Genomic DNA, 16,394 nt, shown 5'->3' on the forward strand with positions numbered 1-16,394 from the left:
GATATGCAGGATGGTCTTAGGCGACCCCTGTGAAAGGGTCGTTCGACCGCCAAAAGGGTCGCGACCCACAGGTTGAGAACCGCTGCCTTAGGGCTTTTGCACTGGCTGTTCCTTCTGCCTCCCTTCTCTGCTCACTCCCTCAGGTCTCTGTTCAAATGCCTCCTCTTTAGAGAGGATTTCCTAACTCCTAACTAAAATAGCAGCTCCCCTTACTACAGCCTACTTTTCCTCATAGCCCTAGCTGATATTATACTATATAATTATTTGGATAGCTATTCATTATCACTACAAGCACCAGCATGTAAGTTCCATGAAAGCAGGGTCTTCACCAATTTATTCTCAGCTGTATCCTCGCTGCCTGCTACAATGCCTGGCTCATAGAAGGTTTCCAGTAAATGTCCGTGAATAGCTGCTTCCAAGACTTAGGAAATTTATACTGTAGCTGAAAAGCATCTTCTCTGGGACACAAATCCAGTGTTATTCCTGTTAGGCCAGGCTTCCGAATAATGAACAGTATTCTTTATACCTAATTCTGAGCTTCCCCAGCTTCTCAGTGGACTGCAACCCTCAAGGAAAAGTTTTATGCCCAATCCATATTCTGGGTTACTCGGAGTCACAAGAAGTACTCTTTTTTTCTTTTTTAAATATATTTTTATTTATTTCAGAGAGGAAGGGAGAGGGAGAGAGAGATAGAAACATCAATGATGAGATTGAATCATTGATCCGCTGCCTCCTGCACACCCTACACTGGGGATCAAACCTGCAACCCGGGCATGTGCCCTGACCAGGAATCAAACCGTGACCTCCTGGTTCACAGGTTACCACTCAACCACTGAGCCATGTCAGGTAGGCACTTATTTTGTTTTTTATCCTCATCCCAGGATAAGTTTCATTGGAGAGAGAGAGAGAGACTTAGAGAGAGAGAAGTGAGAAAGAAACACTGATGGGCTGCCTCCTGCATGCACTCAGACAAGGTATCAAACCTACAATCTTTTCACTTTTGGTGTATATAACAATGATCCAACCAACCAAGCCACCTGGCCTGGGCACAAGAATTATATTTATGAAAAAATGCCAAAGATACCCACACATACAATACTATCCTACTCCACTGCTTCCTGCTGGTCATTTCAGCCTTCATCAACTAAGGTAATAATGGATTTTTTCCTCCTTACACTTCAATATGAGGGATACAACTCAGCTGTACATTCTTCTACTGAACCCCCCAATTCTCCAAAGTGGATCTTCTGACCATCACTTGCTCAGTCCATCATCTCATGAATTCAAAATCAACACTTCAGCCCACCCCAGCAGAGAAAAGATTTTGTAGGGAGAAGTCAACTGAACACACTTTATTATCTAGGGCAGTGGTTCTCAACCTTGGCTGCACATTAGAATCACCTGGGAATCTTCTTAAAATTTTTGTTTCTGGGCCTCATCCTCCAGAAATTCTGTTTCTTTGTTATGGGGAGGGGCCACAACATTAGTAACAAAGGAACAGAATTTCTGGAGGATGAGGCCCAGAAATTAGGATTTTAAGAAGATTCCCAGGTGATTCTAATGTGCAGCCAAGGTTGAGAACCACTGATCTAGGGCTTGCCTTTGGAGTTGTAAACTATCTCCCAAGCAAGGCAGCTGTCTCTAATCTAAGATCCTTAAGAGGAACTTGGTCTCCAAGGACAACCCTAAGAACACAAAGAAACTGGGCACAAGTGTAGAGCAACCTGAATCCTGAGCTGACGAAGTGCAGGTGTACCTTTCAGAATGGCTCACCAACTAACGTTTTCCAGAGAGAGCACCTCCTGGGTTTTGATAATCAGACTTCATAGATTGTATGTATCTCTCAACATAAGGTATTTATGTAAGAAAAAATATACAGTTACATACCAATCCCTAAATACAACACTGTTAGCAAAATAGTATGCAAAATACTGGAACACCAGGTGTTGATAGAGAAGACATACAGAGTATTACTATGTAAAGTAACTTCTTGTTAACCACCATATTAATTGTTTGATGTTCAAGAAGGCTGTTTTAAGTCTTTTTCATTGTATTTCCGAGTTACTTATATAGAGGAATTTTTACTGTGTTTTTGTAACATTGTAGAAAATTAGTTAGAGAAGTTGAGTAATGCATTATAATTTCTCCTACTTAAAATAATAATAGGCCCCGCCTGTGCAGACCTCTGGTTTTTGGAATGGACTGCTGCCATTAACTGGAAGATGCCTGCATTTTCTTGGATTCTTTCACCCAAAACCCATCAACAAGCCTCTCCCTAGGCCTTTCTGATCTGGTCACAGTCCAGCAGCTCATCTGTTCTCAATCTCTAACTTTGACTCACTGAATCCCTTCTCCCTTCTTCATCTTCCAGCTCCCCCAACTACACTAATTTGGGTCATCCCTTGCCCCTCTTATCTTTCATTCCACTAACCACTTCCCTCAATCCTTCTCTTTATTTTCAATTAATTTTTACTTTCACTGAAGGAATTTATGCACGTAATCTAAGAAATCCAACAAGCTAAAAGGATTATGATAACAAAAGCAGTCCCTAGTCTCACCCTCTCATCCCCACTCCCAGTGCTGTGCCCAGAGTCACTGTCAACACTTGGCTCTGGCTTTAAGTGATTAAGTCCCAGTTACGCGCTACCTCCTGATTATTCCATTTTAAAGTTTATCTACCACCTTCCTATTATGGTAAATGAGGATTCTAGCTCACTTACACCAATTTCCCTTACCCCCAATCTTTCCTCAACAAATTTATGCCAAAATTTTGGTTAAATCCATGTTCAATGCATTCATTATTAAGATACTGTTTGCTTATGAGCCAAATAATGAAAAATAATTTATTTCCTTTCTGGAATATTTTTTCTTTTTCCTATATTTAATAACTTCCTAATTTCTTCATTTAATTTGTTTTATATGTATGTCCAGAAGCCTTCCCAGACCCTAAGACAACTCTGTAATATCACTCTCAATCCATTTTTCCATGTGGTCAAACAGATCAGATTTATCAGTGTGTTTTTCCTGATAAGATTTATCAATTTCACTTGTTCCTTCCCTCTTCTGGTTCTAATCTGTACTGAGAGTTTTCTAACTGCTAGATGTCATGGGTATAAGTTATGTTGGGATTTCCCTTCACTAATGTTCAAAAACTACCCAGTTTCTCTCTCCTACATCGGATTCCCCATTTCCCAGTTCCCATATCATCTTCTTTCTTGGTTTACTCCCCAGTTTTTGCATGGATTACATCCTGTAGACTTTTAGACTTTGCAAGTTTGAAAATATTTTATTCCATCCTTATACTTTATCAATTCACTTATTATAAGCTAAATTCATATTTTGAAGATATTACTCTGTTGCCTTGCATCTTCTAAAGTTGTTTTTGATAAGTTAATTTTCATTCCTGATCCTTTGATTGTTACATTTCCCTTCTTTTCTCTTGCTCTCTCAATCAGCTTTAATGTGAGTTCTATTAACATTCAAGTTTCAAAATTCCCAGATGGTATACTTTGGTTTGGTGTGTGTGTGTGTGCGTGTGTGTGTGTGTGTTTCTTTTTAAAAATTTTTTATTGAGGTATCATTTGGGGATTTTTTTTTTTCATTTATTATGCTGAGCATCTAGTGAACATCTTTCAATATGAGAATTCATGTTTTTACTTAGAAATATTTGTTGTTGTTTAAAGTTTTACATATGTCTCCTTTTTCCCTGATTGACACTGCCCGCCGCCACTTCCACCCCGAGGGCAAGCCCCCACTGCCCCAGTGTCTGTGTCCTTGGTTATGCCAATATGCATGCATACAAGTCCTTTGGTTGATCTTTAACCTCCCCCTGCCTTCTCTCTGAGGTTGGACCATCTGTTCAGTGCTACTTTGTCTCTGGATTTATTTTTGTTCATCAGTTTATGTTGATCATTATATTCCACATATGAGTGAGATCATGTGATATTTATCTTTTCCTGACTGGCTTATTTTGCTTAGCATAATGCTCTCCAGTTCCATCCATGCTGTTGCAAATGGTAAAAAGTTCCTTCTTTTTTATAGCAGCATAGTATTCCATTTGTAGATGTACCACAGTTTTTTAATCCACTCATCTGCTGATGAGCACTTAGGCTGTTTCCAAATCTTAGCTATTGTAAATTATGTTGCTATGAACACAGGGGTGCATATATCCCTATGTTTCTGGTACTAGAAGTGGGATTACTGGGTCAAATGGGAGTTCCATTTTTAACTTTTTGAGGGAACTCCATACTGTTTTCCACAGTGGCTGCACCAGTCTGCATTCCCACCAGCAGTGCAGGAGGGTTCCTTTTTCTCCACATCCTCGCCAGGACTTGTCATTTGTTGATTTTGGAGAAATATTTTTTTTTAATTATTTTCTAGAGATAGTTTTCTCTATTTCACCTTACTAGTCAGATATCAAATTTCTGGAATTGATTTATAAATTTTCCTATCTTTCTCTTATGGCCAGCTCTTTTTATTTCCTATTTCAACAGAGAGTTCTTGCAATCCTTTTACAGAACATGTTGTTTTAGCTATCATATTTTTAATGCCCAAAAGTGCTTTCTTATTGTTTGTTCATCTTTTTAAAATAACATTCTATTCTTTCTAGAACATTCTATTTTATCTCTGAGGACATCGAGGCTTCTTTGAAGCGTTCTTCAGCTTTCAGCATTGTCCCTGTTTTCTCTGTTTGTTTGCTTCATGTTGGAGGCTTTCTTCCAAAGTCTAATTATCTCTTAATGTTCTATCATATTTAATAGTGAGTCACTAAAAAGCTGATTAGAAACTTTGCAAATGGGCTTCTAACAGGGTCTTGGAGTAGCAGGAGAGTTTTTGTGGGAGGAGGTCACCAAATGTCATTTTGTCTCCAGAATGGCTGTTTTCTCTCAGAAGGATCGTCCAGTATTCCTGGTGGGTTGGTAAGGCAGCCAGTGTGCCAGAGCTGATCAGAGGAAGGGAGTTGGGAATGAATGTCACTGTTGAGATGCAGAACATCCTATAATCCCCTGATTTTCAATTCTGTTCTCCTCCTGCCTTTGTTTATACAGTACTTAGAGCCGCCATGTTATTTCTCCAGAGACTCCTGCAAAGGTGGAGGGAAATGGTCTCCTTCCTTAACCAGTGGGCTCTGAGGGTCTAATGGATCCTCAGAAAGACTTTCAAATAAATTCCCACCTGCCTTTTCTGGTACTGGTGCCTCTAATTCCTAAGCCTTTCCAGAGGGCTGTGAGCAAGCCCTCGCTCCATAAGCACTTGGCTCTGACCTTTCTCCAGTCTGCTAAGTCATGTACCATCCTTCACCTACTTTCCATCTTTGTGTCTTGTGGGTTAGGCTTATTTATGTCTCTTTGATTATATCAAAGATGGGACTTGTGCCTTCTTTTCTTATCTCCCTACTGTTTGGGATGATTATTTGAGAAAAGAAGAATAAATGAGGGATGGAAAAAGAAAGAGTCTTCATTCTGTCATCTTGAAACCTCTAGCCTTTTCTATTTCATAGGTCTTTTATCACACCATACTCTTCTCTCAGTTGCATTCTGACTCATAGTTTCTGTCTTCCAGATTTTCTGGGTGACTTAGACATCATTATACAGGTTTCAGACATATGACATTTAGTGTATTAATGGATTAACAAGTTCCACATGGGATATATAAGTAGGGCTACCTTTTTGTTGCAGTATTGTCTTCAATTGTATAGGGCATACTGTTTTCCATAGTGCCTGCACCAATTTACATTCCCACCAACAGTGCACAATGGTTCCCTTTTCTCCACATCCTTGCCAACACTTGTTATTTCTTATCATTTTGATAATAACCATTTTAACAGGTCTGAGGTTTTGATTTGCATTTTCCACATGATTAGTAATGATGAGCATCTTTTCATGTGTCTATTAACCACTTGTATGTCTCCTTTGGAAAAATATCTATTCAAATATTCTGCCCATTTTTTTAATTGGATTGTTTGGGTTTTTGTCTCCTTTGCTGTACAGAAGCTTTTTAATTTGATGTAACCCCATTTGTTTATTTTTTGTTTTGTTGCTGTTGCTTTTGATGTCAAATTTTAAAAAATCATCACCAAGACCATGTCAAGGAACTTACCACCAATGTTTTTTTCTAGGACTTTTATCATTTCAGGTCTTATAAGTGGTTAATTCATTCTGAGTTCCTTTTTATGTATGGTGTAAGACAGGGGTCCTGTTTCATTCTTTGGCATGTGGCTGTCCAGTTTTCCCAACATCATTTATTGGAGAGACTGTCCTTTCTCATTGCATATTCTTGGCTTCTTTGTCATAAATTAATTAATCATATACGTGTGGGCTCATTTTTAGACTCTCTATTCCATTCCATTGATCTACGTGTCTGTTTTTATGCCAAAATATTTGCTATTTTTTTACTTTGAAAGCACAGGGACATCCAGATTTAATTCCAAAAGTTCAAGTTTTCTTTATCTTCTTTTCCCTTAGATATTCACACCATTGAAGGGCTAGAAAATAATGCTCCCCCCCCCCAAAAAAAGTTTCAACAATCCTTCCATTAAAAAAAGAAATTAATTCCTTGACCTCGAGCCATCACAGATACCAGGTTATCTCTTTTTCCATAGCCAGACTTTTTTACTTCTCATAGACCCTTCAACCTCTTCTTATTTTAAACTGCTTTTTCCAAAGTTTTATTCAACTTCTTTCATGCTAAATCTAATGGCTACTTCTTATCTCTGTCCCACCCTCTCAGCAGCATCTGACACCACGGCCGCTCCTTCCATGAAATATTCTCTTCCTTGTTTTTGCAGTTGCCTCGCTTTCTAGTGTTCCTCCCATCCGTCTGGTGACTACTCACTCTCTTCAGTGGACATCTCTTCCTCTGCCATCCCTCACATGTGTGTGCCTGTCAGAATCTGTCATACTCTTCCTTATCTTTCTATCTGCACTGTTCCCTGGATATTCTCCTCTACTCCCATGGCTTCAAAATTAATTACATCCTAATGATTCTCAAATGGACTACCTCAAGTCCAGATCTCCCTTCAGAGGTATTGTTTGTAACTAAATTTTAAATAACTCCATCAGTATGTCCACAGATTCCTTATACTCAACATTTCTGCTTTCCCCTACACCTAGTTTTCCATCTCTATTACTTATTCCCATGATTCACATCAAGTCAGAGACCTGAATATGATCCTTGACTCTTTGTGTCCCCAGTCCTCACACCCAATCAATAATCAAATCCTACTGATTCTGTCTGAGATAGACCTTAAATTTACCAGTTAATTCTTCTCATTTTCACTGCCACTTCATTAAACCAAATTATCTCCCTACTGCTAATACTGTTGCCCTCAAATCTAGATTTTATAATAGAGCCAGGGTTATAATTCTAAAATATGATTATGTTACCCTCCTTCCTAAAAGTTTGCAATGGTTTTTTTACACTGCTATCAGGATAAAGCCCAAATTACTCAACATGGTTTACAAGCAGCTAGTCTTCTACCCTGTCATCCAAATTACTCTGTTTCATTTAAATTAGGTTTATTTTAGTTCTTCCAATAAGCCATGATCACTCTTACCCTATATATTTCCACATGATGTGGCCTCTACCTGATACATGCCTATCTGATATTATCAGTGTTCTCATGCTATCGGTACTTTTTGACTAACATCTACAAATCCTTTTGTCTCAGTTTAGCTGCCCTATGCTCTCTAAATCTGGGTTAGATCTGCTGCCATAGCATAGCACTTATCCATTTATCACACTCTATAATAGTTGCCTGTGTACTTGACTCTGTTCCCCTTTTGGATCATAAGCACTGTGAGGGTTAAAACTACCTAGGATATCTTCAATGCTTTTAACATTACCTGGCACAAAGGAACCACTAAATAAATAATGGTTAAATTAAGACAGTTTTTACATATGGACTTTCATTCCCTTGCTTTCTCTCCTCTCAAACAAACAAACAATAACCAGCAAATCATCCTTCCCTCCAAATAAGCCATTGCTTACAAAAGGCTAATTAATGTATAATTACATATAACAGGTGAGGAAAATGCTATGAGGCTTTGCTTTCTCCTTCATTTCTCTCTTTTCTGTTATATATAAAATTTTCAAACTGGAAGTTTAGATAGCCTTAAAAAAGACTAAGCATGTAGATGTCTTTTCTCTTGATCTGCCTGATGCCCAATCTGTGTTCCCAAACCATTTATAAACTTGCAAGTGTATGTATATGGAATAAAAAGAACATATGATAACATTTTATTGAAACCAGAACTCAAAGCATTAATTAAAGCTGAGCACACCTGCTCTGAACTGCAAAGGTGGAGATTTATGTGAACTTGTAAAGTTAAGGCTTTCTGACCTCCTGTAGGATTTATGTTTCCTCTAAATAAGCACTTCCTCTTTGTGATGCAATATATTTTTTAAGTTTATATCAGTGACTAACCTGCTGGCATAAACAGATATGCTGTTCAGTTCCTTTATTGCCTGGTTTTACCCACTGCTTGTCAAATATTTAAAGTTTCGGGTGAAAATAAGCAGGTCCAACCATGAGGCCTAGAATTTCTTGTTCTAAACTTGTTAATGAGGTGATCTAAAAGATATCCATGCATTCAAACTCCACACTGTAGATTAACAGCATTTCAATATAGTTATTCGCAGATATACTGCTTGGAAGGTGTCAGCTACCTTAGAGTGGTTTATCACAAGCAGGACCTGTTAAGTTACAATTCGTGCATGTATAGTCTGTTAAGTAAGACAAAGTTTTCCAATTGAAGGAAGACATTCTAATGTTCAGATTCGGATACTAATATCTTTAGAAAAAGAGGTTTCTGTGAGGTTACCTTGGATAGGTTCATTCCCAGGACTGTGAGTGTCACTAAGCCAGCACAACAGACCAACGCACTAGAGCTGGAGAGGCCAGAACTTGGAGGGATGGTCCCATCCACCAGGCAATTCATCCCCGCCAGGTCACTAAGACCAAAGTGTTCCTAAGGATAGAAGAAAAGACAGCATTAGTCACTTTGGTGTTGGATTCAAGGAGTAGCAAAGTGTTATTTTACTCCGCAGGGAGCAAAAGTCTATCAATGGACTTATTATGCTATTTATAGAAACTACTTGTGCAATTCAGTTGCATCTATGACATTTTATGTAAGGGTATGGTAATATGAGGATTACTTTTTACTTTGTTCAACAAAATGCTACTGATCCATTTCCTAAAATTGCCTTAAATTGTCTCTTTCTTGGACATTAATTGATTTGAACAAATATGGAAAAATATTGAACAGTTATAATTAAACTTCTCAAGTAGCAAGAAATGCAATGCACAATTATTAGCAAGATAGATTAAATCGCTATATAGTACATCCCAACACTCTGAGATTGTAAAACTCTAACATCAAGCAGTAGCTTATTTCTATGGAGTGTCTTTCTTCAGAAGGGCCTCTGAAGGAAAAGGGCTCCAAACTTTCAGTTCCGTTTTCCTATGGAAAACATAGGCTCCAAAATATTAAGAGACTTTCCCAAGATCATGGGTAGGAAACTAGGAATAGGACCCAGGTCTCCAATTTCTGGATGAGAACGTCTCCATTGCAATCAGAAATCTGAGCCAGCACACTGTCACTGTGATTTAATGTAAGTCAACCATATGAGGAAATCCAGATTTTTACTAGAGTTTATAGAGACAATTTAGCCATATGGTAGCTTTCAAGACAGCTAAATTAGAATTCAGCCACAAATAAGAGTACAAACTCTAAACAAAACAGGGAAACTCTATTTCTCTAATCTGAAGATCGAAAGCTCTAGGTTACTTAGATGAATATGTAGGATGACACTTGGGATGCTATCACATATAACCTTTGTGGTTTAAGATTAAAAATAAATTCAAGCCCAGCCAGCATTGCTCGGTGGTTGAGCGTCGACCTATTAACCAGGAGATCATGGTTCAATTCCTGGTCAGGGCACATGCCCAGGTTGTGAGCTTGACCCCCAGTGTGGGGCATGCAGGAGTTAGTCGATCAATGATTCTCTCTCATCATTGATGTTTCTATCTCTCTCTCCCTCTCCCTTCCTCTCTGAAATCAATGAAAATATTTTTAAAAAGTAAATAAATAAATTCAAGGCCACTTCTCATCAAGAAAAGTACCACTGTTTGCAAATTACTCAAATGGCTCAAGACCAAAGTACAAAATACTATCATATTACATAAGTATGCATTTCATCATACATATTATTCTATGGAGAAATTTCAATAAACTGTTAGAATAACCAAAGTAACAACAAAACTCTACCAAAAAAAAAGAAGACTGGTCTGATTTTTTGTCCTTTTTTTCCTAAACCGGCAAAATTCATGCACCACAAAAGAAGAGATTCAGTTGGATGTATACTTCTCTTCTTGATTTCAAGTCATCTAAAAATTTCCTTCCCAGAAATACAAATCATAAACTGAAACACTGCTGCTGCCAATGCCCTTTTATACGGAACATCAAGACAGCTTGTTTTTAAAAAAATCCTTGTTGAATGCTATATATTTAACCATAAACTGATGCACAAGGTGTCATGAATGTGAATCATACTTACAAACTTATCATGCAATGTTTAAATTAAAACTTATAAAAGATTCAGAAATGCAAATGGCTTTTGCCAAATTCTGTAATAGCTCTGTCCCAAAAGGATAACATGTTCGATTTAATATAAACAGATTATCCTCTGGACCTTTCTAGTATTTGAATTGGAAGGTCTCTGAACAGGCTAACTTGAAATTACTTTTCTGTCAAAAATTCATTGCACAAACCTGCTTTTGCACATAAGTTATTAAACCAAAAGGGATGGCTTTGGGACCTGGAATTCTCCAAAGCAACACAAAACAACATGCATTATTTAGGTTACCTTACCCATATGCTACAAAAGGCATGCTGCTATAAGGAAGATCAAATTGCATTTGCCAGATAAAAAGCTTCCAAATACTGTAATTCCCAATAACACATATGACAAGTCAAATCATTTGAAGATTTAAAACCTTCCAATAACTTTTCCCATAAATTTTTACCATGTATCTGGGGGAAGGAAGGAAGGATGGAAGGAACAAAGGAACGAAGGGAAGGAGAAACTCCAAGACCAGAACCTCCATAATTAAAGACTACACATAAGAAATAAATGTGACGTATTTCTCTAACAGGCCACTGAGCATTAGGCCACTCATGACAAAGTTTCAGATCAGACTGCCAGACAGTAAGGAATACAAGCTCTCTATGGATTTTAATAACAAATTAAATTGATTTAGCAAATTAATTTTCTTTTTGTCCTTTACACTTTTTTAATTAGGAGAAAGGAAATATTTTATTTTCTCGTTCTTGTACATGACATTAGAGATGTTCAAAGTAATTATTCAAAGTTTCTAGGAAAATACTTATTCTTTTTTAAATTTTTATTATTGTTTTAATCAAAGAGGAAGGGAGAAGAGAGAGATAGAAACATCAATGATGAGAGAATCATTGATCGGCTCTACCTCCTGCACACCCCAACTGGGGATTGAGCCTGCAACCCAGGCATGTGCCCTGGACTGGAATCGAACCTGGGACCTTTCAGTCCTCAGGCTGATGCTCTAGCCACTGAGCCAATAAATTTCACTACATTTTTTGTAAGCCCACCTGATAATAATATTAGTTACCATTTATTGAATGTCTACTACACATCAAGCATTGTGTAATCCAGTGGTTCTCAACCTTCTGGCCCTTTAAATACAGTTCCTCATGTTGTGACCCAACCATAAAATTATTTTCGTTGCTACTTCATAACTGTAATGTTGCTCCTGTTATGAATCGTAATGTAAATATCTGATATGCAGGATGGTCTTAGGTGCCCCTGTGAAAGGGTTGTTCAACCGCCAAAGGGGTCGCGACCCACAGGTTGAGAACCGATGGTGTAATCCTTGCAACCACCCTGTTGAGATACCAGTGACATCATTTTATAGATAACAGATCTGAGACTTAACAGGTTAAATTAATGCAGCTGGAACAAAATGTGAATAATATTACTAGAATGTATCCTTCAAAAGAAAATTTGGAGGGGAAACTTAAAAACCAGAAAGATGTCAGATGTACCTGACTTGTGAACAGCCACTACTGCCCCTATGAACACCACCCAGAAAAAGTTATATCTACCCCATCCCCTGAAATACATAAATTAGCAAAACAGAACAGAAAGATCAGTTAGTATTAAAAGGAGACAAACATGATAGAGTAAATAAAATAAATCTTGATACAATAAACATCACAGTCTCAAATGTTAGTAGGTGCCTTACAAACCAATTTACCTGAATTCCTTTAAATCCACATAGGAAATAGTTGTGCCACAGAGGCTTGGTTTTATCAATCTGAATGTTGTTAGTGTCAGTACTGAAGTCCCTGCAAAAACAAGACACCGTAACTGTCAGGCCAGGTCTTGTGCTGCAAAATCAACGGCTGACTGCTGCCATCTTGTGCCCAGGCAGTGACACTGAAATCTCATCTTCCATTTATTTTCAATATATGCACTTCACCACCTACCCCAAAACAACAAACATCTCCAGCCGTTAAAAGTTAAGAGAAGTTATAGTGACCTTAATAACTAAACTACTTCCAACTGAACCTTCTTATTTCCTGAAACAGAGAGGAACAATATGTTTTGGCATAATCTATACCACTTTTTATTTCATGATGGTCCTTGTTATGCTAGTGTAAACCTTATCCTTTGGCCCTGCTGTTTGGCATATTGATAACTGGAATGGAAGTGCTCAAAGCCTTCTTTCCTCACACTCTCTGCCACACATAGAATTTTACCATATGCACAGTTTTGGGGGGGAAATTAATAAATAAAACAAATGATGATTCTGATGATCATAACTCGAATAAAATAAGATGCCATAAATCTACACTGGTATAAATTAACAAATGAATAGCTACATGAAGGAGAAGGGAAAGCACTTCCTTAGAGTCAAATGCCAACTAATTAGATGTGAAAAATGATGGAAATTTTAAAAAATCACCATTTGGAAAACTCCATAACTGTTTCAGGAAAGAATCAATGGATGCTAAAGTTACTGAGTAAAAAATTGATGAGAAAAAAGATACTTATATACACTCCAGGTATTTCCCCACCAGATATTATTTCAAGGAAGAAACTGTAACTTTATAGTAAAGAAATCTGGCAGGTATCACCTGACCATCACCAGTGAAGGGACACTGTATGCCTCCTTGATATAATGCATGAGGACATATCCGTTAACGTGGAGGAGTTCTTGGTATTACTTTTGTGACCTCTTTGTAAGTCAAAAATTATTTCAAAATGAAAAATTAATAGGCTTCTAAATCAGCCAAAGGACAAAATATGTGAAATGGGAGAGGGGGTAGGGATCAATTTAAAAGTGAGAAAATAAGCAATATTCCCCATACTGACTGAGTACTCTTCACATAATTTACTAAATACCTATTATGTGCTAGTCACTGTAGTACATACCTTGCATACATTTTCTTTACTCAATAACATGAATACATCATCTCCTAAGGAAAATATTTAATGACCACTTAAGTGTGCAAGGTAGTCGAAGAAAACAAAGGAAAGAGGAAAGAGCTTATCTTTTAAATATTGGTAACCTAGTCAGTGAACACAAGTCATGATCATATACCACTATCATGTGATGGTGTGTATCATGGGGTGGGATAGAAGCCAAGAGGGCATCATTTCTATAGTCAGCATCATGGGTTGGAGAGAGGAGGCATTCTGGAGGCTCAGAGAGGTTTAATGACTCCAAAACACACAGACTCCAGATCACAAGCTTTCTCGTCACCCACAGAAGTAAAAATATATTGGGAAGAATGATGTCAGCATCATGGTAAGTGAGATGCTCACTTTGTCTCTCCTCTTCAGTCTATAACTAGTGGGATATGAATAACTCAGGAAAGATTCCTCTGCTCAAGGCATTAGATGTCTGAGAGATCCACGCACTGTACATCTGAGGTGGCAGATTGGAATGCATAGGGCAGGCAGAACTCAGGAACAGCAGGGATGGTGCTCCTGCCCCTGGCTCCTGGGTGGCAGCTAAGCCCACAGCCCTAGTGAGCAGAGTAGCAGCGATGGAAACCAAGCTGCAACTCCAACCGCACCATGGCCTGGAAGGGGGTCGGGAATAGGGAGGAAAAGGAGAGCAGCAATGGCGATGGCATCAGCCCCTGGGACTCTGGCTCCAACCCTTGGCTGCAGCGGTGCTGCCTCACTGGAGAGCTCAGTAGCAGCAGCCGAGACAGCACAGGAGTCTCTGACTCCTGGCCACAGAAAAGTCAAAGGCAACAGAGAACCAGGCAGCACCCCAGCCACCCCCCAACCCCTTCCATCCTTGCACAAGGTATTGCCGATACCCAAATGACCCCAGAAGCAATGGGGGCACACACCATCCCTGTGATCCTGGCAGCGACACCCATGCAACTACAGCAACAATGCCTACAGCAAGGCACCAGTGACTCCAGAGGCACAAGCAGCAATAAAGAGGACATCTAGGACACCTCTGGCAGAGGTGAGGGAGGTGGGAAATGCTGGCTCTCAAATAGACAGCTCAGCTCTAGTGAGCACAGTAGCAGCGATGGAGACCTCAGCTGCTATAGCAAAAACTTGTTCTATAGCACCACATCCTGGGGGGGAAAGGCCTCAAATCACCACTTATTTATGCATTCATTGGTTGATTCTTCTATGTGCCCTCACTGGGGATTGAACCCACAACCTTGGCATATGGAGATGATGCTCTAATCAACTGAGCTACCCGACCAGGGCCTCCTTGTTGACTTTATGTCTGAAGTCTCTATCCACTGGTGTAAATGGGGTGTTGAAGTCTCTTACTATTATTGTAGTGCTATCAATTTCTCCCTTTAAGCCTGTTAATAGTTGCTTTATATATTTTGGTGCTCCTGAGTTGGGTGCATATCTAATCTAATAAAAGAGAAATATGCAAATTGACCTCACTGTGGCTACACCCACCAGCCATGCCCACTAGCCACACCCACCAGCCAATCAGAAGTGAATATGCAAATTAACCCAACTAAGATGGCGGCGACCACAGAGCTGGAGTGAGCAGGAGGCTTGGGTTGCCCCCGGCAATGGAGGAAGCCAAGCTTCCCGCCTGCCCTGCCGGCCCTGAGCTCTGCTCAAGGCTACAAAGTTTCAATTATAGAAGATAAATAAATCCCAGATACGTGCTTCCAGCCAGCCTCCACTGGGAGCTTGGGTGGCTGGGGGCCATTGGCCAGCCTGCAAACAGCCATCAGCCCCTCACCCAGGCTGGCCAGGCACCCCAGCGGGACACTCACCCTGATCCAAGACACCCTTCAGGGCAAACCAGCCGGCCCCCACCCATGCACCAGGCCTCTATCCTATAAAATAAAAGGGTAATATGCAAATTGACCCTAACAGCATAACGATTGGGAATGACTGGTCACTATGACACACTGACCACCAGGGGGCAGACGCTCAATGCAGGAGCCGCCCCCTGGTGGCCAGTGCGCTCCCACAGGGGGAGCTCTGCTCAGCCACAAGCCAGGCTGCCAGCACAGCGGTGATGGCGGGAGCCTCTCCCGCCTCCTCAGCAGCGCTAAGGATGTCCGACTGCAGCTTAGGCCTGCTCCCCGCTGGCAAGTGGACATCCCCCGAGGGCTGCCGGGCTGCCAGAGGGATGTCTGATTGCCAGCTTAGGCCCAATCCCCCAGGGAGCAGGCCTAAGCCAGAAGGTGGTCATCCCCCAAGGGGTCCCAGGCTGCCAGAGGGATGTCTGACTGCCAGCTTAGGCCCGATCCCCTGGGGAGCGGGCCTAAGCCAGCAGGTGGACATCCCCTGAGGGGTCCCAGACTGCAAGAGGGCACAGGCCGGGCTGAGGGACTCCCCCCCAAGTGCACAAATTTTTGTGCACCGGGCCTCTAGTATATTAATAAATGTTATGTCTCCTTGATGCCCTCCTTATCATTACATAATGTCCATCTTTGCCTTCTTGTTACCTCTTTTGGCTTGAAGTCTATTTTTCCCAAGTATGGCTACACCTGCTTTCTTTTGGATGCCATTTGCTTTGAGTATCATCTTCTGTCCCTGTCTTATTTTTCTGTCCAGCCTTTTTCTAAGGTTCAAAAACAAGCACTCATTTTCCCACCAATGTTTTTTGCTGCATTCCTCACCCATCTGCTTTCTCCATTCTTATAACCATGTTGTAGAATGCTAAGAAAAAAGTCTTCAAAATGAGCAGACATGACTCACTTTCCACTTACACATTTTATTCATTCATTCACCTGTTCTTCCAACAAACATTTGCCCAGTGTCTACCCTATTTGTGTCAGGAACTAGGTTGGACCATTTACAAGAACAATATTATCAAAAAAGTAAGTACTTAGCCCTAGTGGTTT

At 40.0% G+C, this 16,394-nt stretch overlaps 1 protein-coding gene across 2 annotated transcripts in view; it reads right to left on the minus strand.

The window, feature by feature from the left end:
• GALK2 (galactokinase 2) overlaps positions 1-16,394 on the minus strand; it is a 135,807-nt gene that overhangs the window by 88,995 nt on the left and 30,418 nt on the right. For both annotated transcript variants that reach the window (XM_070423241.1, XM_070423238.1), the window contains exons 4-5: positions 12,293-12,383; positions 8,823-8,969 (exon numbers count right to left, since the gene is read on the minus strand). In XM_070423241.1, coding sequence (XP_070279342.1) covers positions 8,823-8,969; positions 12,293-12,383 — 238 coding nt within the window. The remainder of the gene's footprint in view (positions 1-8,822; positions 8,970-12,292; positions 12,384-16,394) is intronic.

The sequence above is a fragment of the Myotis yumanensis genome, unplaced genomic scaffold, assembly GCF_028538775.1.
Source record: "Myotis yumanensis isolate MYYU_CA2020_CCGP unplaced genomic scaffold, mMyoYum1.0.hap1 SCAF_1, whole genome shotgun sequence".
NCBI lineage: Eukaryota > Metazoa > Chordata > Mammalia > Chiroptera > Vespertilionidae > Myotis > Myotis yumanensis.